The 26,933-nt window shown below is 40.0% G+C and overlaps 1 protein-coding gene across 2 annotated transcripts; it reads left to right on the forward strand.

Annotated features, from left to right (window-relative positions):
• Nucleotides 1–2,380: 2,380 nt before the first annotated feature.
• On the forward strand, nucleotides 2,381–26,866 carry LOC127378678 (glutaminase kidney isoform, mitochondrial). 2 transcript variants are annotated; one of them, XM_051427805.1, is made up of 18 exons: nucleotides 2,381–2,803; nucleotides 12,413–12,509; nucleotides 12,804–12,922; nucleotides 15,391–15,520; nucleotides 15,649–15,728; nucleotides 15,913–16,076; nucleotides 17,052–17,110; nucleotides 21,330–21,362; nucleotides 21,783–21,841; nucleotides 22,003–22,069; nucleotides 22,215–22,265; nucleotides 22,605–22,781; nucleotides 22,870–23,001; nucleotides 23,233–23,325; nucleotides 23,945–24,006; nucleotides 24,202–24,278; nucleotides 24,391–24,454; nucleotides 24,620–26,866. In XM_051427805.1, exons 1-18 carry the CDS (start codon nucleotides 2,535–2,537, stop codon nucleotides 24,765–24,767), a joined length of 1,881 nt encoding a protein of 626 aa, XP_051283765.1. In that variant the 5' UTR covers nucleotides 2,381–2,534; the 3' UTR covers nucleotides 24,768–26,866. The 2 variants fall into 2 exon arrangements, with proteins under 2 accessions (XP_051283765.1, XP_051283766.1); XM_051427806.1 differs by having other exon boundaries at nucleotides 12,419–12,509.
• Nucleotides 26,867–26,933: the final 67 nt, after the last annotated feature.

Consider the following 26,933-nt stretch of genomic DNA (forward strand, 5'->3'; position numbering starts at 1 on the left):
GGGTCAAATAAAAATCTACAGAAACACTGACAGACAGCTTTGTTTGACATGTTTGTACATGTTGGTCAAATGTAACATTTGAAGTCATTTTTTAAATTGCACATTGAATCCAACTGTGTTATATTTTTAGAAGCAATGGTGGAGAAAAGGTTTTGCTTATAAATCAGAATCAGAATTTCTTTTATTAGCCAGGTATGTGCACACATTTTTTGAGAGCGTTATTGAGGTCCAGCACTGATATTGGGCGGTAAGGTCATTGTAAAGGTGCTGGATGGAGTACAGATCAATGCTTTGTGCAGGCCTTCCACACTAAACTGAAAATAAACAGTTCTTAATGGACTTGCACGTGAAATATCATGTTGAAACAGGAGCAGGTCTGTCCATAATATTTCAAATATCACTGTAGCATCAACAATTTCCTTAAAAACAGCCCCAAACAGCGGCGTGCATTGGCTCTAAAGAAAGGTCCCATCACTTTAAAGGGCCAGTGTGGACGATTTAGTTTCATGGGGTTGAGATCTGTTTAATCTAGTGTGCATTTGAAGGTCAGGACTCGGAAACCGCCAAAAAGGGATTTTTTTTTAAATGAAAATATTGATTCCCTTAAAATAACAACCTACAGGAAAACTTTGTTGGAATTTCCCTTTAATTCTAGACCTGATTACAAGGACAAACATGAGCGGCTCAGTTTGGATTTCTTCCAGTAAATTTTGTCCAAATTCATGACTGTTTCATGTTGCAAGTGAGACATTATTAGTAAGAACGAATTTGTTTGTTTTATCCTACTTGGAGCTCCAGGTGGGTGGAGTTTAGATTCAGATAAAGTCAGATAAAAGTTGGCAGCCATGGAAAAATAAAGTGAAGCAACTAACAAAATACTTTCCAGTGAGTAATCTCTTTTGTAGGTCATTATTTTACACCGGGTGTCAAACTCCACCCACACAGGCTGCAAAAGAGGTCAAAACAAACATTTAAAATGCTGTCTGACTCAGGTTCAGTACAGTAAGTTCACATATTAAACCTTCAAGATTGAATCTGTTTTATTAGCCAACATAAAAGGAAACTGAACTGACTTTGCAATACATTTTAATTAAGAAATGGTTATAATTGAGTCAGTGTAAATCTTATAATTGTGCACACAGTGTCCAGAAATACAAGAAAGCTTCATGGACGTCATAAAACAAATAGAGCGTAAAAATGTGCATCCAACTCTAAATCTTTACCTAATAACTAATAAGATTGTTTTTAGAGTCTATGATTGGATTGTCAGTGTGTTGCTTTTGCCTGTGGACTAAAATCACTTCCAGCCAGGAGATGGTGCTGTAACTATTTTAAAGACAGAGACGCCATCTGCTGAGGAAAACTGCAGGCTGATTATGTGCAGTACCAAAATACTTCAAATGGTGTCACACCAAGACAAGACATTACAATATGGTAGGACTTACTTCTGTATATCACTCAGATATTTTTCATTATTTGGGTGCTCGAAAATCAAGAATTTGCAATTTAAAATATTAAATGATATATATATATATATTATTAATCAATATATCACGTATTAAATTATGAAATACAGATTTCAAGTTTTTTTAAAGACGAAAAGTAAATTATCATTATTATTGGTAAATTTCAGGTTTGACTTAAAACTCAAGAATTATGACAGAAGTTGAGATAAACTATAAATATTACTTTGGCTCAGTCTGAGTTAATATTTTACCGGATTCTTTCAAATTATACTTTATAATAATACACATAATTATATATATATATTAACATTTTCAATCATCTTCCCTTAAATTTACTGATGACCCTTTTAAGGATTTTAAGCATTTGAGAAATGTTTATCTGTTTGCATCCTAGTTGCTTTAGTCCCTGACCTTATATTCCATGTTCACTGTGACACTGATTATATGTGTTTGTGTTGTTTGTGTTTACTGTCTACAATGTTTATGTTGCAAGGAGATTTTAATCTTAATTAGACTTTTACCTGGTTAAATAAAGGATATATATTAAGGGGGTGTTTATTGTAATAGCCCCTAAACATTCGTATATTAGATTATTTTCTATCCACTATAATAGTGTAGTTATTAACTGGAACTCAGTCAGTAGTGATCTGTCCTATACTACAGTTTCTGACTGTCTTATTTAAGCTGGTATTAAGTGGAAAACTCATTTTAAATAGTTTAAAAGTAAGTATTAATCCATAATCGCTTTAAAATGTTCACTAAGTGACGAAAGTGATGGAGACCGACAGCAGCTCAACGCAGTAGGCGACACCGTTCCGATGATTGACAGCCCTCTTGGCCAATCAGGTGCAGGTATGTGATACCATGGTCCAATCAGAACTCTTGAGGCGTGAAGGGTAGGTTGAGTCCCACTGAGGAAATTTTCCCGTTGTTGAGTCACCGGGAAAACCGTTACTGTACCGAGGAAACCGACGCTCTCACCGGACACTGCGCTCCGTAGGTCTCCTCATTCCTCCACTCGGTCTTTCTGTAGTTACACCATCCATTACTCTTCTCGACGGGATTGAAATGTTACATTTTCGGTCAACGGTAGCGCTCAAGGAGTTATTTCAAACCCAGCTGAAGCGTCCGTTGACAGGTAGAGTCGGTGTTAAAGCGGCACCTGCAACCTCCGCCCGCTTCAGCACCGCCCGGTTGGATGGGAGGTCGCCGGGCAGAGGGAGGGCTTTCGCCGGGTGGAGAGCTCCGCCGCACCTCGCCAGAAGGCACGGAGTGAGAGGCTTTTGCTCCAAAGGTGACGGCCAGAATGAAACCTCCAAGGACTCCGCAACAGAGAAGTGAGTAACGTTAACTGTGCTCTGTGGGAAGAGGGTAGCCGTTAGCTCCTCTCCACACCGAACTTCATAGGAAAAAGTGGCGATTTATTGTAGCGATAATCAGCGATGGACGGCTGTGATGACACCTGGAAACCATTCCTTAAAGTTTATTTTTTATTGGAATAAGTTTGTATTTACAGACAGAATAGAAGCCGGATTGAATAATAGGTCGTAATACGACATTATGACTGAAATGTCTTAATTTGTGTTGTATTTTCTACGTTTATAATCAAGATCTATGTTCAGTAGTATATCTTTACAACGCAGTTCGGCATTGGGGGTCTACAGCTGAGTGCGCACCGGTAGCTAGCAACCGGTTAGCCCTAAGTAGCTGTGTATATTATTTTTAGTCATCATTAGTTACAATATTATTCAAAACCGTGTTTTAAAGTTATTGACTGCCTGTAAGAGAAGGCCATGTGATCAAACTTTAATGCAGCAAAATGTGAAATAAGCGCCTCAAAGTACCATATGTCCGAAAATGGAAGCATGTCGTGTGCATCCAGTCAGATGTCGTGACCAGCAGCAGGCAGAAGATACAGCTTTCATCCGACAGCCCAGCATGTTAAACCCACTGAGGCATTAAGCTGTTACCTGCTCCTCTTGCCTTTGAAAATGACATTATAACTACAACAAGGTAAATGTGGCAGTTTGATTTAGCAGACAGACCAAGCGTCAACTCAATGTCTTATGAAGGTCAGTCATCACTGGATCTAGGAATGCAACTGAGTAGTTGTTATTCTTATAGACCTTTTTCACAGCAGCCATTTTGATATGAAAATAGAAGATAGTAGAGTATACACAGGTGTTACCAATGATACTAATTAAGATTACATCACATTGGTGTATCAGATTAATGCAATGTCAATAAGTCAAATCACAGAAGCTGCAGTTGTTTGATAAAGTCGGCTAATACTAACACTAAAAGTGTATTTTTGGTTCACTTTATGAACAAGACACACGTCTGATAGGTAGAATGAAGTAGAGACCTCTATTGACGTTACATTGTCGTCATCAGTGATTATTTGCGGTGTTGTTAGTTGAGCAGATACGGCTGTAATTGAGTGTGTCTGACAGAGGTTCAACAGGGAGAATTAGTGAGTGCAGACGTGAGAGAGAAGTGAGGATGAGAGTCCTCTTGGCGATAGATTGGATGAAGGTTAAAAGCATTTAATGGCCAAAAACACCATAACGCCACCGCCACGGGTTGATAAGGCCTCCCTAATTCCACTTAAAACCCACTGACAACAATTAAGACAATGATCCACTTTGTTTTTTTGGCATGGTGAACGTTTGTACAGCACATTGCCTTCAACAGAAAAGTGCTGCATCATGTTTTACAGTTAAGTGAAAGCTTAAACAAATCCCAAACTGCTGTGTATTTGCTTTGCCCCATAAAGTGTCGTCACCTTGTCTACGTTTGTCCCGTGATGCACAGGAAGAAGACGTAACCACTAGATAGTCAAAAAATAGGGTCGGTCATCCAATCATGGTTGTTTTAGATCACTGACGATCCGATTGCCCGGGAGTGGAGGAGTTACGTCACAGCACCAAGTGAAATGCCAACATGGACGAGTCATCTTAAGAGTTAGGAAAGACTAACCTAACATCTTGTATTTGGGTATATTATGGGCTTTACCCGTGTGCCAGTGAAGGACACGCAGGGCACTAATTTGTTTGCACACATTGAATCTATTTAATAGCTCCTCTATTCATACATGCTCCTGCTCTAGTAACATTTCTAAATGAGTCTAGATCGCCAGTCGCCACAAAAAATGTAAAGTATTGTTCAAGTAAACATTTTAGGGGATGATCATTCACTTAACTGTCATTATTTCATCATGAGGCTCAACGTATTTATTGTTGTAAATCTTTAAGTGCATATATCAGTTCGTCCCTGAGCTAACAATTAATACATTGTTGAATCATGTTACTTGAACACAAAGTAAAGTCTTTAAATTTAAATGAAGTATTTTATTTATTTTCATGTGAAACAGCAGAAAGTAAGAAAGTTGGAGCATTTGTGTCAATGTAATCAGCAAGTATGTTATTTTTATGACTAAAACAAATAATCAGTAAACAAAATTAGAGAAATATTCTGCAATAACAAACTGATAACTTCCATCCAGCGAGTGTCATTAGTTGACATATGATGTTTAAGTGCTTTTTATTGCCTGTTAGACTGAAATGCCCAACATGGTTCTTCAGGTTGCTCCGTTAGTGTTTTACTCTCCTATAAGAGAGAGAAAATCACTAAAGCCTCACATACAAATAATATTTGGCATTTTTGCCTGAAAAAGGACCTAAATGATTAATCCATCACCAAAATAGTTGCTTGTTTCTGTCCTGATATGCCGTCTGCGTATCGGCCGCTTTACTCAATATCTCACTCAACAGCTTTGGTTGTTTCTACTGTTTGACAGCGTAACATTTAAAACCAAATATCCAACACGCTACTGACAGGTACTACAGATCATTGATGATGTCATGGTCCCTGGTTGGTCTGAGGTTGTATTTGTATGCCAGCAGCATCCAGCCTAAAGTGTGTTTTATTTTAATGAGATGTAAATGTGGCTGGAACGTGATACTTCCTCTTCCCCTCTGCAAACACTGGAGTGTTTACTCGGGCGCCGCACGCTGCAGAAGGCCTGCTTCATCTTCCTCAAAGCAGATATTTAACAGTCAAGCTAGAATTCTTACATTTATCTTGTTTAATAAGCTGATAACAATATATTATAGACAGTGGAGATCTATTAACATTAGCTGTAGTGACAACGCTGGACTGTCTTCACTTTGCTGTAACAGTCAGGCCGATGTTAATGAAGATAGTGGCAGTGCACAAGTTACCAGTTTGCCTTGGCAGTCAATAAAGTGACTGTTAGTGTCAGTTTTTCCCATGTTGCACAGACAGTGAAGGCTACGTAATCGTTTTTCTTGCTGAACATTCGGAGCAGCTGTGACACCAGCCACCACACCAGCCCCTATCCTCCCCTCAGAGAGTTTCCATGGTAATAAAATGCCTCATCGCCCCTGAAGGCCAACGTTGTCCCATTTGTTTCCATTCACGGACAATTTGCTTAAGCAGTCGGCCATGTTTAGGCAGTCACTTTGCTCAGCTGACTGGTTGTCAGCGACATCTTGTTTCCCCTGGAGGCTAATTTCAGTTTTAGTGAAGCCTGGACTTGTTCTGTTAAACATTCACACGTAGTGTTTGAGGAATCATCACCATGTACGTTTAGCTTCATGCAGAATGAAGCACAGTAAGTAAGCAGGAGAACACTTTGTCTGCTGTTGAAGATCAGTTTGGCTGTTCGTTATCACTGAGTCATCTTATCATGTGGACTCTTATCAACAGCAACATAACAAACCAAAAACCTGAAATGTTTAACATTAATAAGAAACCCTGCTGAGGCATTTAGTCTTTGGCCTGAATGGTAAAGGCTGTGATGTTGGATAGTTGATTTGCTGCTTTTCTGTTATATCATACTAAATTTGGTGTCTTTGGGTTTGGACTGAGCTGAAACACGCAGGCGATCAACAGACAGTTAATCTGCCACTATTTTAAATGTTCGCCGTGTTGCACATCAAATTAATTCTACATAATACATTTAATAATAGATACCAGCCTGTATCCTCCCTTCAGATTAGATTTTAATGATCAAATAATTTGTTTTTTTAAGCAAAAGTGTCAAAAACTCTCTACTTCCTACTGCTCATTTCGACAATTAAACTAATTGTTAGGTGCAGCCCGCAAGATAAGATAATAATAACTTTACTGATTCCACATGGGGAAATTGAAGTGTCACAGATGCAGATAAGTAGCTTTAAATTACTAGAATATTAAATACATTGTTAACATCAACTATATACAAATGTACAATGGAGCTTAAAGTTCACTTGTAGCGACAGAGACATTATTATGGGCTCAGGGAAATATACATTATTAGACTAAACTGTTAATCAACTAATTAAAAACATAATCAACAGGTTATCCTATGATCGCACCGTCGTCGTCCACGGTGACTCAGCCACCGTCGTCCACGGTGACACAGCCACCAGACTATGGTGCCAGACATAACGAATAACCAGGGTTAAATGTCAGTAAATCAGGCCAGTACAACATGAATAAATCAATTTAATATAATAACCGTGACGGGTTGTTTGAAGTCCCTGGTGCCCTGACAGCGTTCAGCCTCAGCTCCAGTCTGGTTATGAGGGTCCTGAGGCTGTGCTCATGAGCTAATAAGGGGTTAAAAATGTTTGTAATGCAGGGGGAGCTTATCCCGCCCACGTCATTTTTCCATGTTTTTTGCACCAAAGCCTGGATGCTGGCGTGCTGCCCAGCAGTTGTCAGGGCCTCCAGGAGCAGATGAGTCACTCGCACAGATTGATTTGTGCTGCGCCGCCTCTCAACGCTCCCGCTTTAATGTCTGCCTCCACCCTCCACACCAATTTGTCATTACATCTGTGAGGCCGTGAAACCAGCGCCATCGATCGGGTCGAATAAATACCGCGGGACACTACAGACGACTCTCTCCAGTTGCAGACCTCCTCAGTGTGTCAGTCAAATTAAATAACGCCAGAACAGACAAACCTTTTGCCTTTTGTGTTTTTCACAGCCACCATAGTTTCTCCTACACGCTGAGTTGTATTCAAGTTATTTTGTCTTTAAAAAGTCAGAAAGTAGGGTAAAATGCCCGTCAAGTCCCAGGATACTTTAATACTCATACATGGTTATATTTGCATTATAAACTCTAAATTGACACCAGATAGGAGACGTCAGTGGGGTGTGAGTACGACCTCCAGTCTGCTGTCAGCGTCCTCAGGACCAGCTGTCCGCTCAGCTGCAGATATACTGCGATGCTGCTGCAGCCACAGCGTCTATTGATCTCTTCAGTGGACAAAATGGTTTTCAAGTAGATTACATGAGAGGAATGAATGGCCCCTGCAGCTTTGCATACCTATAGTGAAATTGTGGGCTAATCATTATAGATATAGTTAATAGGTTAAAGTGTAACTACACCTCTCAATTCTTCCAGCTCCCTTTTCCTCTGAGTGAATTTAAAAATGCATCAGAGACCTGCAGAGTTCGTGGAGCCTCGACACCGACCGAAGTCACAGACTGACCACAGCCGTGTAGCAGGAACAGCCGGCTGCTGTCAGACTCTCTGTGTCCCTCCTCTGATTAGAGGGCGTTAACAGTTTTAAAGATACATTTTCTGACGTAAAGTAGTCCCAAATGGTCGACTCTTTGTCAGCATTGGCCTTGCGATGTTCATTATTTAACACAATTAGCAGGTAATCCCTATCAACACCAGCACTGATGTGTTTCATAGGTCATATCATTTAGTTTATAGCTCAAACACATGTTTAAGTTCCTCTTTAAACACATACAACACAACACAAAAGACCTGCAGCCTGTGGATTTAACACTTAACTTAAACGGCTTGAAGCTTGTTGTTGTAACCCTTTGCTAGCCATAAATATCTAGTGAGCTGCTAGCATTGCACGGGTCAGTAGGCCTGTGTGTTGTGTTTACTGCCACAGGTTCATGTAGAAGTCTGGGAACAAATTGACTTCACTGGTCTGAAGACTAACCACTGCTGGCTCTTTGATCAGCTTTAGTTTCTCTGTGATGGAGATAAAAAAGCCTTTGTGTGCAGCTCAATCCACAGTGGATCTATCTATTACAAAGAGTTGTTCTAACATTTCTGGACAAACTGTGTGCGTTGAATCACAGCTGACCTCTAAAACATTGAGAGAGGCAAGCGAGAGCGCTAATGAGAGCAGCTGAAGTGTATTAATGAGACTATCCTGCCTGGTCCAGATGTTCCAGTGGCCTCCTCTGACCCGGTGGTGATGCTGCTCCCAGAGGTGAAAGCTCTCACAGGCCTCATTAACTAAACAAGAATGTTACATAAAACTATTTCATACATGTTAGAATAAAGTATTTTCTTTAATGCTGAGTGGGCGTCACTGGGTGCTTCAAGTTAGTTCTCAATTAAACAGAAGAATTATTCAGGGTCGCTGTGTTTAAGTGTGTTTCAGTGTTTGCAGTCATTAACTCCTAATGAGATCTTCCCTTACTGCAGCAACTTTACTATTTTTAGATACTTAACAAGCTTCTTGTTGTTGATTCAGTATTATGTGAATATTATGATTCTTTGATTCATCAAATAATGTGATTTCCTTCATGTTTGTGACATATTCACCAGTCCAGTGCTTTCCATTCATTAATCTCTGTTCTTCTTCTTCATGATTTATGCCAGTATTCATATTTGTGTGTAAAGCACTTAAAGGGCTATTTCTGGTATTTTGAAGTGCGGTTGTTTGAGGTACTTACCCATAGTCAGTGTATTATCTACAGTAGCTGGTGGTCAGACAGGACTCCCGGCAATGCAATGCTCAATACATTTTTTCGGTGGACCTTTTTTTTTTTAATGTGGCTGTGATAACGTCTGTGCCGGGACTCCTGTCTGCTTGTCAAACTGGAGGCTTACTGACCTCCGACCACTTCAAAATACCAGAACTACCCTTTAAACTTCAGTGAATAATCTGAATATCTGTGTACAGTGTTAGCAGTATGTATTTACATTTTATATTATATTATATTAATGCTTATTGTTGCAATGGTCTGATGTGTTCATACTGTACTTTAAATGCCATTTTCTGTTACTAATTCAGTATTATTCCCTCTGCACATTCTCTCCCTGTTGTTGATCTGCTTGCTTTGCATTTGTAAGTATGTTTCTACTTTTTATTTTAGTTTTAGTGTTTTTTTTATCTGTTTTCTTGTAGAAGTAGAGGTTTTCTGCTGAAAGCCAATAACTGCTGTTACCTTTGAAATTACCTCACTCCCTCTCAGCGGCTGCGCTTGAATCCCCTCCCTTCTACTTCACCTCCATCCCTCCCTTCTTCCCTACCTCCTTCCCTCCTTCCTTCCCTCCTTCCCTCCCTCCCTCCCTACCTCCCCACACACACTCTCTGATGTGTATTCCTTCCTCACCAGCAGGCATCAACCTTCATTAATGAGCTCAAAGTACGCTAACAATCAATGAAAAAGTTGCAGGTTATATAAGGACGCAACAACTTGATTATCCAGAGTGCATGAGAAGTAATGAGAAGTTCCACACATGAGTCGCAAAGTCGACAATTCAGATTTCCTACTTTCAGAAAGCTCATCTGACGACCATTAAAGTCAGAATTTAAATTTAATATAGACTAAACTCTCAAAAGACAGACACAATTTTTAGCATTCGATGGCACTAAAACACAACATAGTTTCAACGGTAAAGTAAAGTATGGTAGTTTAATAAATTACAGTTAAATACGTGATATTGCAGCTTGCCAAGAATTTATTTTGTTTGCATTCGTATATGTTTCCATGGCTAGATTTGCCGTTTTGTCAGAATTTCTGCCTTCCGACTCTGAGTGGAACTGTCAGTATTGGTAATGAGGTCTCAACGATAGGTCAGAGACTTGGTCCCAGTGTTTCCTCTGTATCATTCTGCAGGAGATCGGTCCAGGAGAAATGTGGATGATAGGTTTAAAACACATTCAAGACGGGTGATATTCTATATTTCTCTTACTATTAACAAATCCCATGAAAAGACCAAAACCAACAATGAATGTATCTACTAACACGTATTCTGTGTGTCTCCAAAGCTTGATCTTCTTCCTCAGTGCCACACAGCTATATTTTCTAAAATCTATGAAAAACATATCAATGACAGGACCACACTGTTGTTCATTCATTACCATGAACACACACACTGTGGTTCACTTATACACCATCCTACTGCCACAGATACTCACAAGAGCACCAAATGTGTGTTTATCCGCCACTGAAAATAGTCCCCAATTCACTCTAACAGCTAACACATTGTTGTTTTGGTTTTGGTCTATTCATGGGATTTGTTGACAGTAAGAAAAATATAGATTAAGCTCCTCTTGTTTGAACACACAGTAAAAATAGATGGAAAAATAGCACACACATCTCAAAATGACCAAATTTATATAAGATTCTGTTGTGGTTTTATTAAAATTATGCACTGAGCACAGTTTAAAAGTTGATTAATGTCCTTTATTTGACAATTTGTATGAAAACCCCAAAACCCATTGACTTCTTAAATAGCAAATTTGGCTCTTTACAGATTCCTGATAGCTCACTGCTACCGAATAAATCCAGAGGAAACCCTGCTGATGCTCAGTCTGAAATGTAGATTTCTGCTCTCATGTCTCCAAGGGTGCAAACTCAGCTTTATATCTGGTTGGCTGCTGCAAGGAGCCACCTGCCAACTAAAGCTTTACCTTCAGACATCCTCTCCTAGCACACAGGCCAGTGCCCCATGATGCAATGCAGGACAAAGTGCGACTGGGCACCCAGAGCTTTGCACAAATCCAATTTGGTGTTGATATGAATCATAGCAGAGAGCCTGCTGTGAGCTGGTCGCCCCGTCTGCCTCCTGACACGCTACTTACTAACTTTCCTCCCAGAGTCGACTTGGTGTGGAAGCGCTGCTTAGAATACCAGCCAGGCCGTATTACCACGTACAATTCAGCAGACACTGTAAAGATTACGTTTATTTAATACAAAGATTGCCAAGGGGGACAAAAGTTATTGCAGTACAAAGAATGGAGAACACATTCAGCGGTTCAGGAAATGTAGAAAGTGGTTGAAATGTGAGTCAAGCAGCCCTTCATCTCACTGTGCGATAGAAGTACATCCTGAAGATCATTGAAGTGGCCAATCGTGCACAATAAGAGGACTGTAAACATGTTAGTGTAGGACTCACAGCGAACCTCAACTCAGCAACATTTCTGTCTGTGTCGAGTATGGAAGTTTCCAGAAAGCTTGGTCAGATTCTTAGTTGTATTTTTATATTCTCTGATCAGATATTTCACCACCTATATCAGGAATATGAATTATTAATAACAACCAAAATGCAGACCTTACTGTCATTCAGTAGGAGGCTGCTGGTCGTTTCTCAGCCACTGAACAACATGGTAGTAATGTGCCAGGGGCTTTGGCCAACTTCCCCGTCACAGCTGAAACATTTAGACGCAGTCATCACAATTCACAGATTGTGACACTGCCCGCTCACACACAGCGTGGACGAAGAGGCCTGTAAGGCAGCGTCTCTTCTAGCAAATATAAATTCCTCAAAGGGAGTTTCATTTGGGGTCAGTGGGTTTGGGATTAAAGTATAAAATCTATGTTTAGAGTTGCTTTGTTAGCTTACATGTGACATTCCTGGCTGGTTTTCTAGCAAAGTAGATGATAAACAGTTTACATTACAATGGCCTTATGGCAGCATGTTAGCCTATGGAAAAATATATGTACAGTACAAGCTGTTTCCACAGGTTATAATACTGAACTAAGGTCAGTGTAAGGTAATGTTTCCAATGCAGTATTACAGTTGCTACTCACAGCTTCTCCTTGCAGTCAAAAAGCTTTTTTCTCCTCCCTCTGCTGCAGTTTCCCCTCCATGTTTCCACCTCAGCAGGCCTCACAGTGGAGTTATTTTTCTCACTTTTCTGTCTGTGTGTGTTTCTTTTGCTTTCCTGCAGGAGAAGAAAGGCAGGCATCCTGCCCAGTCTGGAGGACCTGCTCTTCTACACCATCGCAGAGGGCCAGGAAAAAATCCCTGCACACAAATTCACCACAGTGAGTCAGGAAACATGGCAGAGGATTTATGTTTGAAATGACCAGATTCAAACCAGTTTCTGCAAGATTTACAAATATAAACCAAAAAATGGGCCTATACTGTATGATTTATGGCAAGTAGACTATAGAGGTAGGCAGTGAAGCAGCAGTGCTCCTTGTAGATGTCTCCCTGGTTGAATTATGAGCAGGATAACTCCTCTTGTTAGGCTCTTCAGGAGCCTCAGTTCACGGCTCGTAGCGTTATTGATTTAATGTCAGGCTGTCCTAATCATGATGTTCACCCTCTCTCGACAGGCTCTTAAAGCCACGGGGCTTCGCACGGGAGACCCTCGGCTGAAAGAATGTATGGAGATGCTGAAGGTGACTTTGAAGACGACCTCTGATGGAGCACTGGACCGACACCTCTTCAAAAAGTAGGTTTTATAGAACCCTTATTTTTGTAACCAAGAAGATTTTGTTTTGCAATATTAGTCTTAGATCTCAGTCACAGAGTTTTAAAATATTTTTGTTGTCTTGCAAGAAGTCTTTTCTGGATTAATACTTAAATATAATAAAAGATCAATATTGATTTTAATGAGAGAAGATTGTTCTAAAATCTGCAATTGTTTAGTCATTTTTATGTGCAAGATACACTGGAAAGAACGAGAGTGTAGCTTAAAGATTACATAAAAGGAAAATGTGTTTTTTGGGGACTTCGACTCTTGGTCTCACAAATCCAAACTTATGTTATCGTGGGCTAAAAATATTGTGTGTATTATAATAGAATCCCGCTTGCTGTTCTACCTTTATTATCAGCATCAATGTTTCATCAGAGTCTGTTAGAAGAATTATTAATGCTGGTCAGAGTCTGCTGCACTTCACTGCAGCTTTAAAGGGTGACTGCACGTTGTTAATTATTCATCAGTCCTCAGTTTGCACGTCATCGGCATCTTGAGGTTTTCAGCAGGATTCAAGAGTGCTGGAAATAACTGTGAATCAGTTTATCTTTAATAGAAGTCAACACAACACACATCTTCTGACCATAACTTGGAGAAATTAACACATTATTAAAAGATAGATCAGTGGTGTTTGTGATAGAGTTGATAAAAGATAGTTTGAAGTATTTCTGCTTCATTATGCAGTGACACTGGAGATGAAACAAGTGATATAATGCAGCTCACAGAGTGACCTTTTACTAGCCCCCATCAAAGGTCAGATCGGCCCTTGTTGTTATAAAACTCTTGTGGATGAATGAATAATCAAACATGAGTCAAAATTCAAGAAGGAACCTGTGTTAGTTAGAAACCTGCTTCAACAACTCTCCATTTATTTAGCATTGTACTCTTTACTCACGCAGACAATGCGGTCGTGTTATGCTACTAGCGGTTAATGTACCCTGGAGAACTCCACTTTTGTTTTTCTCTTTTTCAAACTTGTAGTCCTCAGCCTCCAACGAAGCTGACATCCATCAGACTTCAGGCTGCTCCCTCTGGACACATTCAGGGCTTTAAGCTTTTGTCACATATGCAGTAGTACTCCCCGGGACGTGTAAACAGATTCTGATGTGTAAAGATTTACATATCAGAAACACAGGAGTGGGGGGATATGTTTAACACTAAGACACTAAGTAGCGCAGTGTGAATTGTATCTATATAGTAATCAAAGAACATTTTTAGCCCCATAAGCTGCTGTGAAAACCACAAGTGGAAACAAAACCAGGATGGGTGTGGGAAAAAATAACATTAACCCCCCATCCCGGTACAGTAGCACCACTGCTGTTTGACCCCCCAGAGGAAACGATGCTGAGACAGAACTTGGTGACAGCTTGGGACGCGGCAGCGTGGGGAGTCAGGACATATGACAGCTCTGCGGGGAGCTGAATCCTCACCGAACAGACCCCAGCGCCGCCTCTCCTGGCTGGGATCCATCACTTCCGCTCCCCAGGCTTATTTATAGAGCTCAGGCTCACAGAGGGAAACACGTGAGCGTAGTGTGTGTTTTCTTTGCAGGGATCCCTGCTATAGGGATTAGAGAAGGTTTGATGCAGTGAGATAGCTGAGGCACAAATCTCTGTGCTACCAGAGAGCCGCAGCTTCCACCTCGCTGCCTTATTGTGTCGAGTCGTGTGTTTACTATCTGTGGTTCTTAATCGCTCAGATAAAAAAAGGATCAGGACAACATTTGGGACAAAGATTGGTGGAGTAAAGACAACAGTTTAAAACAAACTTGGACCAGAGAAGGTGCAATGTAAGTGTATTTTGGGAATCTGAGGTTACAGTTTGGTTAAACAAAGGTGCAGAAATCCTCCCAATGAGCTCATCAAGCTGGAGAGAGCTGGTTTAGAAAAGTCAGCAGGAGATTGTAGCCTGGAAATAAAGGCACTGAAACAGCAATACAGACAGGTTCCACAAAGACAACACTACTAATTACATGACATGTAAGTGCAGTAGCAGATGTCTCACAGTGGCAGCTGGTGCGTGAAACCAGTTCAGCTCGTAAGATTTATGACACTGAAGGTCTGAAGCCAGTGTGATGATTAGTTTTATGTAAAGGCTTACAGTTAAGCCTTGTCAGGCATTTGACCATCAAACACGTGGTAATAATCACCTGTCCAGAGCCAACAAGGGACAGAACTTGGTCAACCTTTTGTCTTCTGACAATTACAATTTGGTTAAGACCCCCTTCCTCCCTCTCCACGGTAACCAGGGAGACAGAGGACACTCAATGAGTAAACTCTTCCCTTCAGTTAACTGAAGTTTTCTGCATCTATATCTTCAGATCTAAGTTTAAAGGTTCTTTGATCTGATTGTTACTTCCTTCTTCACCAGGAAAGACAGCTCCCCTGAGTCATGGTTATAGGCTAACTGGAGGCCTAAACTGTCTCTCTTTTCTCTTGTCTTAGATGTGTCCAGAGCAACATCGTTCTGCTCACCCAGGCCTTCAGGAAGAAGTTTGTCATCCCAGACTTCCAGTCCTTTAGCGCCCACATCGATGAGCTCTATGAAAACGCCAAAAACATGTCTGGAGGGCAGGTGAGCGAGGGCTGTTGGAAAGATAAAACTTTCTGCACAGAAAACAAAGCACTCAAAAAGTTGTTCTAAATAAGGAGTATAATAAAACGTTTGTGTTTATATCCTTTGTGTGTTATGTGATGCTATAGGTGGCTGACTATATTCCCCAGCTGGCCCGCTTCAGCCCAGACTTGTGGGCCGTCGCCCTGTGCACCGTTGATGGACAGAGGTACAACTGAAATGTTAATTTTGTAGCTACAGATTCTTCACTGTGGTGGGAATCTGCACAGAAATCCAAACTGATTCACTTAAACAGCACAGACAGAAAAAATGAGAAGAGAGGTGAAAAACAAGAATCCTGGTCGTTGGGAAGAAAAAAGGTGTGTGTAAACAAATATCTGTCTCTTCCTCAGGCACACTGTCGGCGACACCAAGGTCCCTTTCTGTCTTCAGTCCTGTGTTAAGCCGCTAAAATACGCCATCGCCGTTCACGACCACGGCACAGAGTATGTGCACCGCTTCATCGGCAAAGAGCCCAGCGGTCTGCGATTCAACAAGCTCTTCCTCAACGAGGAAGGTGAGGAAACAACCCTGATCACACACACTCACCTACGCCTCTGTGTTTGTGAAGTGACTCAGCCAGCTGTGGTTGAACTTTCTCTCCACACATTCGCTGTAAGAGGATCCATCTTAAGGCCTGGTTGCTATGGAGCTGTCATAAATAGTTAATGGGAGGTTGCAGCAGCACAGCAGAAGGAAACAGAGTGTGTGTACATCCATTACATGGAAATACAGCAAGCTGCTGGCCCGTGGCTCTGTTAAAAAACACAATGAGAGTCTTAAAAAGTAAATGTCTCTCGTAGATTTTATGCAGAGTTTAACCAAAGTTTCCCAGAGGTCTGCAGGTTTTCAAATTTCATTTAAATCCAGGAAAATCCTTTTTTCATTGTGATATGATTATGCGGAAAGTAGACTTTCCAGTTTAGAGGTAATTTAACCTCGTTAAAAATGCAGTATCAGTCAGTTTTCTGTGTGAAAATGTTGAACTGAAGTGTGAATTGTTGGTTCATCCTGTGCAGCCGCTGTCAGCAGACATTACATCAAGTCCAGACATCAGGTTCTGTGAAAATTGTGTGTTTTTGAAGGGAAACTGGCGTGAGAACGTTTCCAGGTTTCCTCTCTTTGTTGTTATCTAACAGAGCAAAGGACTCGCCGGCAGCGGAAATATACCAGCTTAGATTTATTTTTTTAAACATTGTCCTGGCCCGTTGCATAAGAAGATTAAAACACAGAGAGGAAGTGGTGTATCACTGCACGCTGTGTGTTTTAGTGTCAATATTGCGTGGTTACCTACCTCGTTATGTTGTGACCTCCAGCCGTTAAGTGTTCCCAAATGTCTTTTTTTATTTTATTGTTTGTATAAATGTGTTATTTTTAAGTTCATGTGTATTCCAAGTTACTGGTTATCCAGTCTGTTGTCTCTCTGCTCTTTCACTTATTAGTAAAAGGCAAAAAACTTTATTTATTTATTTATTTATTTTCCATCCTACAGATAAACCACACAACCCCATGGTTAATGCCGGCGCTATCGTCTGTACCTCCCTCATTAAGGTAAGCTCCATTTATATTCCCTTTCATTAATTATTAAGTACATTTATTTTGGAAACTGATACAAAAGAATAAATTGGGCTACATGACTGTTTTTTGACACGTATACTGTCGGTGATTAAAGAGTTTGTTTCAGGTGGTTAAAATCCTAAAATGTGTCATTTTCTATTGTTGAAATGTATATTCCAGATAGTGGGGGGTTTATTTTTATGTCAGGGCTGGCAGAGCTAACTACAGTTTCAGAGATGTTACTTCACAGCTGAATTCTGAATTAATTCCTAATTGCAGCAAGAAAGTCAGACAAAGTTTTATCCAAATAGAAATTGTATGAAATAAAATTATAATCGTCTGGAGAACATGTTTCTGCCAGATTACTGTATACAGGGAGATTAAGGTTATAGATAATCATGCTGAAAGGGGATTTGGTTGAAAGCAGAATCCCTCAGACATCCTGCACACACACACACACACACACACACACACACACACACACACACACACACACAGAGTGGGCGTAGATGGAGACCAGTCAGCTCAGCTCAGCTACATTACCATCTTTAATCAGAGAAACTGCTCTGCCACCTGAGTGTTTCGTTAAATATCCCCATCCGACCTTTAGACATACAGGGAGCGGTTCGAAACACAAGAGCACCACCTGCTGATTTAAATTAAAAAATTAAAACTCTGGGACTCTGACCCGCCCCTCCTGAAGCGGCTAGTGAGGATCATGAAGGTTTCCCAGTAGAATGACGAGCAGCTTAATTACACATGTATCCAGTGAGATCCACAGGAAGTGTTATAACTCTCCTGCGTACTGTTAATCTAGCTGCTGTTTAATGAAAAACTTCCCTGGATGTCAAACTGTAGTCCGAAAGCTGATCTACTGTAATTTTAGTGAGTTAGTATCTAGTGCTAATAAGGTACATTGAAAATAATATATATAGTAAAAGACAAATAAAAGTTGCAGTCCAAGCAGAACTTGTCTTCATTGCCCCTTTTGTGGGGAAATTATAGAAATCCTATCGAGAAAATTGGCCAAAAAACAAACAAACAAAGACCTCTGTGGACTGTTTAATTATGTTGCTCAGAGTGAAGAAGTCATATTTACAACTGTCTGATGTTGGGCATTGTAGCAGCAGCATTTTATTCATGTCTGGTGGGTGTTGTAGGAATTAAACCAGGAGAACAACACACTAATGATTATCGAATAATCTGTAGATTACTTCCTAGATTAAGTGATTAATTTTTTGTTGATGTCTTTAAGTGTCTCGAAACCTAAAGGTGTTCAGTTATTAATATAAAACGAAGAGAAGCTGGAAATCTCCATGTTTGAGAGGCTGAAAACAGCAATATAGCTTTTTAGTAAATAAACAAACTTCCTCACCCACATCCTCAACAATCTAAAAATATACTGTTTGTCTGCTCTAACTGTCAGCTAGTTGAAAGGTTATCATTGTTCTCTGGTCAAATTGAGTTCAAGAGTAAAACCAAAGCAGAGTTTAGCTTGTAGCCTGATCAGCCTTTTAACTGCTCCTAACACATAATTCAGCTGTAAGAGAACTCAGGTATGTTAACAAGCATATTAAAACCCAAATCCAAAAACAAGAAAGGCTCAGAATAGCTGTTGTGTATTTTTATTTTCTTTTACATGACGCCAGCTGTGCACACGTGGATGAGTAGAGGATTCATCCAGCGTCCTTTTTTTTTGTGTTCACATCATATGGGAATGAGAAGTAAATACATTTGAACACATTTGTATTGATCACTGATTGTTTACAGTGATTCTGTCCATCATTCCCGTATGATATGAAAACGGTTCAACCAATCCCACTCTCCCTCTGAATCCCAACCAATCACTGTTGAGATTTCTGTAGCTGAAAGTTGAATCTATCGTATCCATTGATCCGAGTATTAAAAGCAGTTTCTATCAGGGACTCTGTGCATGCGTGTCCCCCCTCCTCTCTGCTCTCTCTGAATCTAGATCTACACTCATTTGCAATGTACCTTTTCAAGGCTCGTTGTGTGGTTTTATGTGTTGTTACATATTTTACAGCATTAGGATCTTTGGGAAATTATGACCACTGCAACAGGTCAATGACGTTGGTAATTTTTCCTTTTTAATTGTTTTTCCCCCTCTTTTGTCTGGACTTGTGAGACGCTTTTAGCCTTCACATGGCTGTTTATGAATGTGTTGCTTTTATACTTGTCACCTGCATTCTCCAACACTGTTTATACGTCTGGATTATAAACAGTACAGCTATGGCTCAACTCAAACACTGGTTTTATATCATACTCCATTCTTCTGTAGAGAAGGGCCTCTTTGTTTTTGATTTGTATGTTTTTAATTTTTAGATTAAAACTTATTTTCTTTGTCTTTATCAGTCATCCATTTGAGTCACTAGGGACCCTCTGAAAGGGAAGCTTTGGTATTTTTTAGACTTTATTTTCCCATGTTTCTGTGTCAAAGTGACTCATAAACAAGTTTTAAAGTGGCTCCAGTACTGAGTGGGAACGCTGCAGACTACAGTCTACATCCATTATAATGGGACATATATTAATTAATGAATTCATATTATTATAAATGATAAATCATCAGTTGATATTAATAATATTATTAATTAATAGAATACGTTTGTTAACAGATTTGAGGTGAGATAAGATATAATTGTTGATGTAATAGAGTTATTTCTATATACACCTTTTTACATACAGATGTAATTAATATGGAGCAGTTAGTGACACCATGTAGACATAAATATAATTGCACAGGACAACAATAGTTTAAAGGTAATATAGGCTCTAAATATATATATAGATAAAGGGCTGTGAATGTACAATACAGGCAGAATATAAGAGAAATAGTCGACGCAGTAACAGAATCTTGATTCTTGAGTTTGGTGCGTTGAGCTGGAAGGACTCACTGAGAATGAGCTGTCAATCACAAGGTAGCCCCGCCCTAAAGCATACCCTGCTTTATGGTCTGTTTTACTCTAAATGGGACCATCAGTTACTAAATGAACATCATGCTGTATGGAAGAAGACTGAAACTAGAGATTGATGCAGGCTGCAGCGCTCTCACTCAATACTGGACCCAGTTTAAAGCTTGTTGTCACTTTAACACAAAACACAGGAACTTAAAGTCCAGGTTGAAAAATACAAAAGTTGCTCTTTAATTCAGTTCTTGTCAACTTAAGTAGAAAGGTTATTATTTCACCAACACATGGGCTTAGAACCTAAATGCAGCTGTAAGACAAACAAAGGAATTCATAAGAAGTTATTAGGGCCCCTCTTAACTCGAGCTTCAGTTTCTTTCCTGGCAGCCACAGTGGTTGATAATAAAGTATATTCACACTGCAAGTTACCTGTCAAATGAGCCTAAATACTGACTGATCAATGGACATAATTCACCCTGACCTTATACTGGCTTTATGACGTCACAATGACATCATCAGGGTTATATTGTCATACATATAGACAGGCTACAGACAGGCTACAGACAGACTACAGACAGACTACAGACAGGCTACAGACAGACTACAGACAGACTATAGACAGGCTACAGACAGACTACAAACAGGCTACAGACAGGCTACAGACAGACTACAGACAGGCTGGTCTTAATGTGACAGAGGCAAATTGACTTGAAATCGCCGGAGTGTCCCTTTAAGACGTCATGTGACTCGCAGTGTGAATGCACCGTAAAGTAAAACTAACTCACCTTCCACGGCTTTTACAACAAACACACTCCACATAAACACACTCGTAGACTCACTGATCAATAGCTGCACCTCTATCAGCCACAGCTAACGTCACTCTGTAGTTATTGATCTGGATGGAACCAGTTTAGTTAAATAAGTAAATACAAGTTTTTCTTTGATACTTTCCATGATAGTGTTTTCTGTTCTTTTACAAAACCAGAAACTTCTGAGTGGATTAACTGTTTTATTTCACCTCCTCCATCTCCAGCTAGTCTCCCACCTCTAATCTTAATCCATCGATTGGTTTGATTGGTCACATAACTGATAAGCTCAACTTTTGATTTGAAAACCGTAGTGATGTAAACTGTTTTCCTGTCATAGTTTAATCTCATAGAGGTATGGATCATACATAGTCGTGCTAATGTCATGACATGGGTAGCTTTTAGTGTCAGTGGCAGTTGGATGTACAATTTAAGATGACAGGATACAAATTTAACACTGTGATTGTTCTGTTTGTGTTTCAGCAAGGGGCAAGCAACGCGGAAAAATTTGATTATGTGAGTATTGCTGTGTTGTTTTTAAGTGTTTTAAAGTTTTGTGTGTAACACTTCGGAGGATCTATTCCTATTTTTATCAGTGTATAATCACCTGAGTGTTTTTATGTACAGAATTTCTACAGAAGTCCAGAACAGACAAATCAAACACTGACTGTAGATGAAAGTAGATGAGCTGTGTTAAAGTGGTTGCAGTCTGCAGCTTCACCACTAGAGGCCACTGAATCCTACACACTGGTCCTTTTAAGGCTTCAACTTACAATTATTTTTATTATTGGTCTATGATATGTCTTTCATGTTGACATATATATCATTTAATATAAATAAACAGTCAGTTATTGAAGGTTTAGCGCTTTAGGTTTTACATTTTAATTAGTTGTATTAGTGGATTGTTTACTGTAAACATGCTGCTGTGCTCTGCAGGTCATGAACTTCATGAACAAACTAGCAGGAAACGAGTACGTTGGCTTCAGCAACGCCACGTGAGTACAACATCACTACAGAAATATACAGAGGACACACGTTGATGTTTCAGTGCTTCATTATATACAATGAATATGAACGTGAAGGACAGATCTGTATCACTGAGTCAGCTGAGTCATGGTGTTTAAAGAACAAACCCGTCCTTCTCTGCTCGTCCCAGTTTCCAGTCGGAGCGAGAGTCTGGAGACAGGAACTTTGCCATCGGTTACTACCTGAAAGAGAAGAAGGTAAAGTTTTATATATTTCCATTCATGCTCCTTCAGTACGTCTGCTGCTACGCTCTGTACATACACAATGTTTCTTTGCTGCGTACAGATTATGATGAAGGTGTGTGTTAGTAGACGTGTGTTGACAGAGTTGTTGTTCTTTCAGTGTTTTCCAGAAGGGACGGACATGACCTCCATCCTCGACTTCTACTTCCAGGTAAATGGAGTCTAGAAAAATGTGGAATAAATGTGTTTTTATTATGAGATTCATAAAATAAGTCTTGGAAAGATCAGGGAAACAATGATTCTAATTTAGGTTTTACTGAAAAAGGTCTAAAACAGTTTAATGTTCATGTGTCATCATACTGGAATCAATATTTATGTATCATTTAATTTGATTCATGTGTCTGATCGTAAACAAAAACAACTCCGTTTTATGATGAAAAACTCAACTTAAAGACGTTTCAAACAAAGTAAAACAACAATAAATAACTCTCATCTCTATGTGCTGTGGGAAAGTAGCATAATAAACCTTTTGTTTATCCCCCCCCATCAGTTGTGCTCCATCGAGGTGACCTGTGAGAGCGCCAGCGTCATGGCGGCGACTCTGGCCAATGGCGGCTTCTGTCCAATCACAGGAGAGCGCGTGCTGAGCCCCGAGGCGGTGCGAGACACTCTGAGTCTGATGCATTCCTGCGGCATGTACGACTTCTCCGGACAGTTCGCTTTCCACGTCAGTATCTCGCTCACCAACGCTCACACCGCTCCTCTGCAACAATAAGAGTTTTTGGCGTCAATGTGACGTCCTGCTTCTGTTTCAGGTCGGTCTGCCGGCTAAATCTGGCGTCGCTGGCGGGATTCTGCTGGTTGTTCCAAACGTCATGGGCATCATGTGTTGGTCTCCTCCCCTCGACAAGCTGGGTAACAGCGTCAGAGGCATCCAGTTCTGCACGGTAACTTTCCTCTTTACATATTGTAGTTCTAAGCATCCAGCAGTGGTACTGAGCCGGTTCCCCGGAGCCCGGAGTGCCGCCTTTGGGGGTTTTGTTGGGTTTAAGCAGCAGACTGAAGCCTAAAGATCCTCCGTTGATCCCAGAAGAACAACAAGTGTTTACATTTTGCTTAGTGTTTGTGCGAACTGCTCAGGGTTGATGTGGATAGATCCTTTTATTCTCTTCTTCCAGGACCTGGTTTCTCTCTGTAACTTCCACAACTACGACAACCTGAGACACTTTGCTAAGAAACTGGATCCTCGCAGGGAGGGAGGAGACCAGAGGGTGAGTCCCAGCAATGTTCCCCTTCATCAGCTTCACCTCCTCCTCTTCCTCCTACAACCCCCCCCCTCGTTAAAGTCTGTAACGTGCGACATCCACATGTTCCCCTTCTCTTCTTACATCCTTGTTGAGGTTTATTTTTAGTCTAAAACGTCACATTTTTCAGATCGTCTGCGTCACTTCCTCCCGTGTGTCCTCAGTGGCCTGGATGTTGGTTGACCTTGGTGTACGTTTTAATGCACAGCGCCATCTGGTGGAAGATAACATCATAACAATAACATTGTGCACCACTCGACTCTTGATTTAGTTTTGTTGTGACGTCACATCTAAAACTTAATATATGTCCCACTGGTAGTTTATAAGGAAATCGTTTCTCTCACTTTTTCTGATTTTTGTCATTTAATGTTGTGAATTTATTCTTAAATAATGACAATAATCTGGTTCCTCTGCTGGGATATTATACAAACTATTGTTGTTGCTGGTTAAATGGAGCTCAGTATTAGCTTTAATGTCTTATTAAGACAAAGTTAGATTTATTTTCTTAAAACCAGATTCTAACGTGTGACAAGATTTTCTTTTTTTTCTTGCTCTCAGCTTTCATGTGTTTGTTGTTGTGTTTCAGGTGAAGTCGGTGATCAATCTGCTGTTTGCTGCTTACACTGGAGACGTCTCAGCCCTGAGGAGGTAAACCGACTCTTTAAATGTTCAGGTTTAAGAATCACAACCGGCACGCTGACGTCTTAAAGCTCGTTGTCTGTTAGCACTCGGAGTGTTTCTTCCAGCTGTTAGCTTCGTCCTCTTTGTGGAGACAGTTTTTGTTATTGCACTAAAGGAAAGTTTCCTGAGTCGATGTTTAACGTTTGTCGATTACTCGTCCAGGTTTGCGTTGTCCTCCATGGACATGGAGCAGAGGGACTACGACTCCAGGACGGCGCTGCACGTGGCGGCTGCTGAAGGTAAAAACACTCGAGATCATCATCGTTAACGTTCTGATCAGTGTGTTTGTGGAGCTGATGTGTGTGTGTGTGTGTGTGTGTGTGTGTGTGTGTGTGTGTGTGTGTGTTTCAGGACACGGCGAGGTGGTTCGCTTCCTGCTGGAGGCCTGTAAAGTCAACCCGGTTCCCAAAGACAGGTCAGACTTCTATATGCGTTCAGAAATGTAATCAATGGTGACATTAATTAAACCCAACGTCCAGCAGTTTTAATTTCTTTATGTCTTTTGTGTTTATTGTTTTTATTGTGTTTATTGTTTTTATTGTTGTAATGATCCCCGTTCTGACCGCGCCCTCCGCTGCAGGTGGGGAAACACACCGATGGACGAAGCGGTCCACTTCGGCCACCACGACGTGGTGACCATCCTCCGCGATCACCACACCAAGTACAGCCATCAGGACACCGGCACCGACAAACAGAACGCAGAGAAGAACCTGGACGGGATGCTGTGAGGGGAAACGGAGGAGGAGAAAGGAAGCTGGATGGTCGAGTGTCCAATGAACGCGGGCGGAGCGCTCTGAGGGGGAAAAGGAGTCAAATCAGGACGATCAGAAAGGAAAACAGTCACATTTAAAAGAGTTAATTCAACCCAGACAACAATCGTAGAGTGGAGGCGGTTAGAGACAGCGTAGGTCACCTCCACCGTCCCTCCAGTGTAAAAGCTCCTCGTCCTGTTAGTAGATGTTGTTGGATGTTTTCTATATTAATGTACTTTGAGTGGGGAAAATATTTTCCTTTTATTTCTCCTTCTGTATTTCGTCATCAGCTTTGTAGGAAACAACCAGCCACCAGTTGAATGCTGGGTAAATTCAGCTGCAGCTGGTCATTTACTTTAAATTGTTTGTTTTTATTCTGAAAAGCTGAAAACAGGAAGGTGTCTAGCAGGCGGTTAAAAACCTTCCTCCTTCCTCACGTCGTCATCGTCACAACATGGTGGAATGTATCTTCCCCAAACACTTCAGTGTGTGTGTGTGTGTGTGTGTGTGTGTGTGTGTGTGTGTGTGTGTGTGTGTGTGTGTGTGTGTGTGTGTACTGAGACGAGGATAACTCAGTGTAAATACGTACAGGTGTAAAGTCGTAGTTCTGTAGTCGAGCACCGAAACAAAGAAAGTGTCAATGATACAATAATTAGTGTTTATTTAAGATATTCAACCTTTAAAGGTGAATGTGAGTTAAAGTCTTATTGAAAAGCTGTTTTTGTTTTTACCCAACCAGAATCTTTACGTCTGAATGATCGATGTTTGTTTGATGTTATTGTGAGTCCGAGTTCAGGTTGTTTGTCTCGGGATCATAAACAGAAGTTGAGTGTGAGACAGACAGCAGCTCCAGTTCCTGTAAAACACAACGTCTGAAAGAAAGGTTCAGTTTATATTCTCATAGATTGTTGTTATTATTATTATTATTATTATTATTATTATTATTGATTATACACATTATTAATTCCTCCTGAATGTTCCACAGCCGAGCTTTAACAACAACATTAACACTACAACCACTTCGACAGTGAAAAGTAGACGAGTTGTTTCTGTTTGTCCCGTTTTACCAACATAAGATCCAATCTTACAAACTCGTTTATTATTATTGATTATTGTTTATTATTTATAGCTTCTGTCTTTTTTTAAAGCAACATGTCTGAACTTTTGCACTTTTATGTTCTTTAAGATGAAAGTTCTCCACTAAAGATTGTTTCTGTTTGTTTCTGTTTGTTTCTGTTTGTTTCTGATTGTTTCTGATTGTTTCTGATTGTTTCTGTTTGTTTCTGTTTGTTTCTGATTGTTTCTGATTGTTTCTGTTTGTTTCTGATTGTTTCTGTTTGTTTCTGTTTGTTTCTGTTTGTTTCTGTTTGTTTCTGATTGTTTCTGTTTGTTTCTGATTGTTTCTGTTTGTTTCTGATTGTTTCTGTTTGTTTCTGATTGTTTATGTTTGTCTCTGTTTGTTTATGTTCCATCGAGGTTGTTGACTCGAGCGTATCACAGGAGTTATGATTAAAAACCCAACAGCAGCTTTATGGTGGTAATCTCTCTACCTGAACGGTTGTGCAGATGTTCAGTTTCTCCAGATGTGTTTGTGTGTTTGTGTACAGACAGAACAACAACAACAGGTTGGGATCAGAAGCACAATATATATCATATAACTTATAAATAATATTATTTATAATATATAAATTATATATTATATATAATGTAAATTATATATAATATATAATTTATATTATATATAATATATAATATATAATTTATATTATATATAATATATAATTTATAATTTATATTATATATAATATATAATTTATAATTTATATTATATATAATATATAATTTATAATTTATATAATATCTAAAGAGTCAGCAACAGAAACGATGAAATCAGCAATATGGATCTGAAGTGTTCCCGAGCTACAGCTCCGCTGTCTGCCTGTCTGTCTGTCTGTCTGTCTGCCTGCCTGTCTGTCTGTCTGTCTGTCTGTCTCCTCTTCAGTTTTATTTACGCTGCTTCCGTTCACATGTTTGTTCACAGATCAATATTTAATAAAGGTTATAAAACCCTCTGAGCTCTTTGTTTGTTTGTTGTTTGTTGCACAATAACAAATAGAGACAGCGTGGATCTGATCTCAGATC

This window comes from Dicentrarchus labrax, unplaced genomic scaffold, assembly GCF_905237075.1.
Source record: "Dicentrarchus labrax unplaced genomic scaffold, dlabrax2021, whole genome shotgun sequence".
NCBI classification, from domain to species: Eukaryota; Metazoa; Chordata; class Actinopteri; family Moronidae; genus Dicentrarchus; species Dicentrarchus labrax.

Coding starts and splice junctions, on each gene's coding strand:
- LOC127378678 (XM_051427805.1), top strand. CDS start 2,535: ATGTTACATTTTCGGTCAACGGTAGCGCTCAAGGAGTTATTTCAAACC. Junction 12,923..15,390: donor GACCGACACCTCTTCAAAAA/GTAGGTTTTATA, acceptor CTCTTGTCTTAG/ATGTGTCCAGAGCAACATCG. Junction 23,326..23,944: donor GGGAGGGAGGAGACCAGAGG/GTGAGTCCCAGC, acceptor GTTGTGTTTCAG/GTGAAGTCGGTGATCAATCT.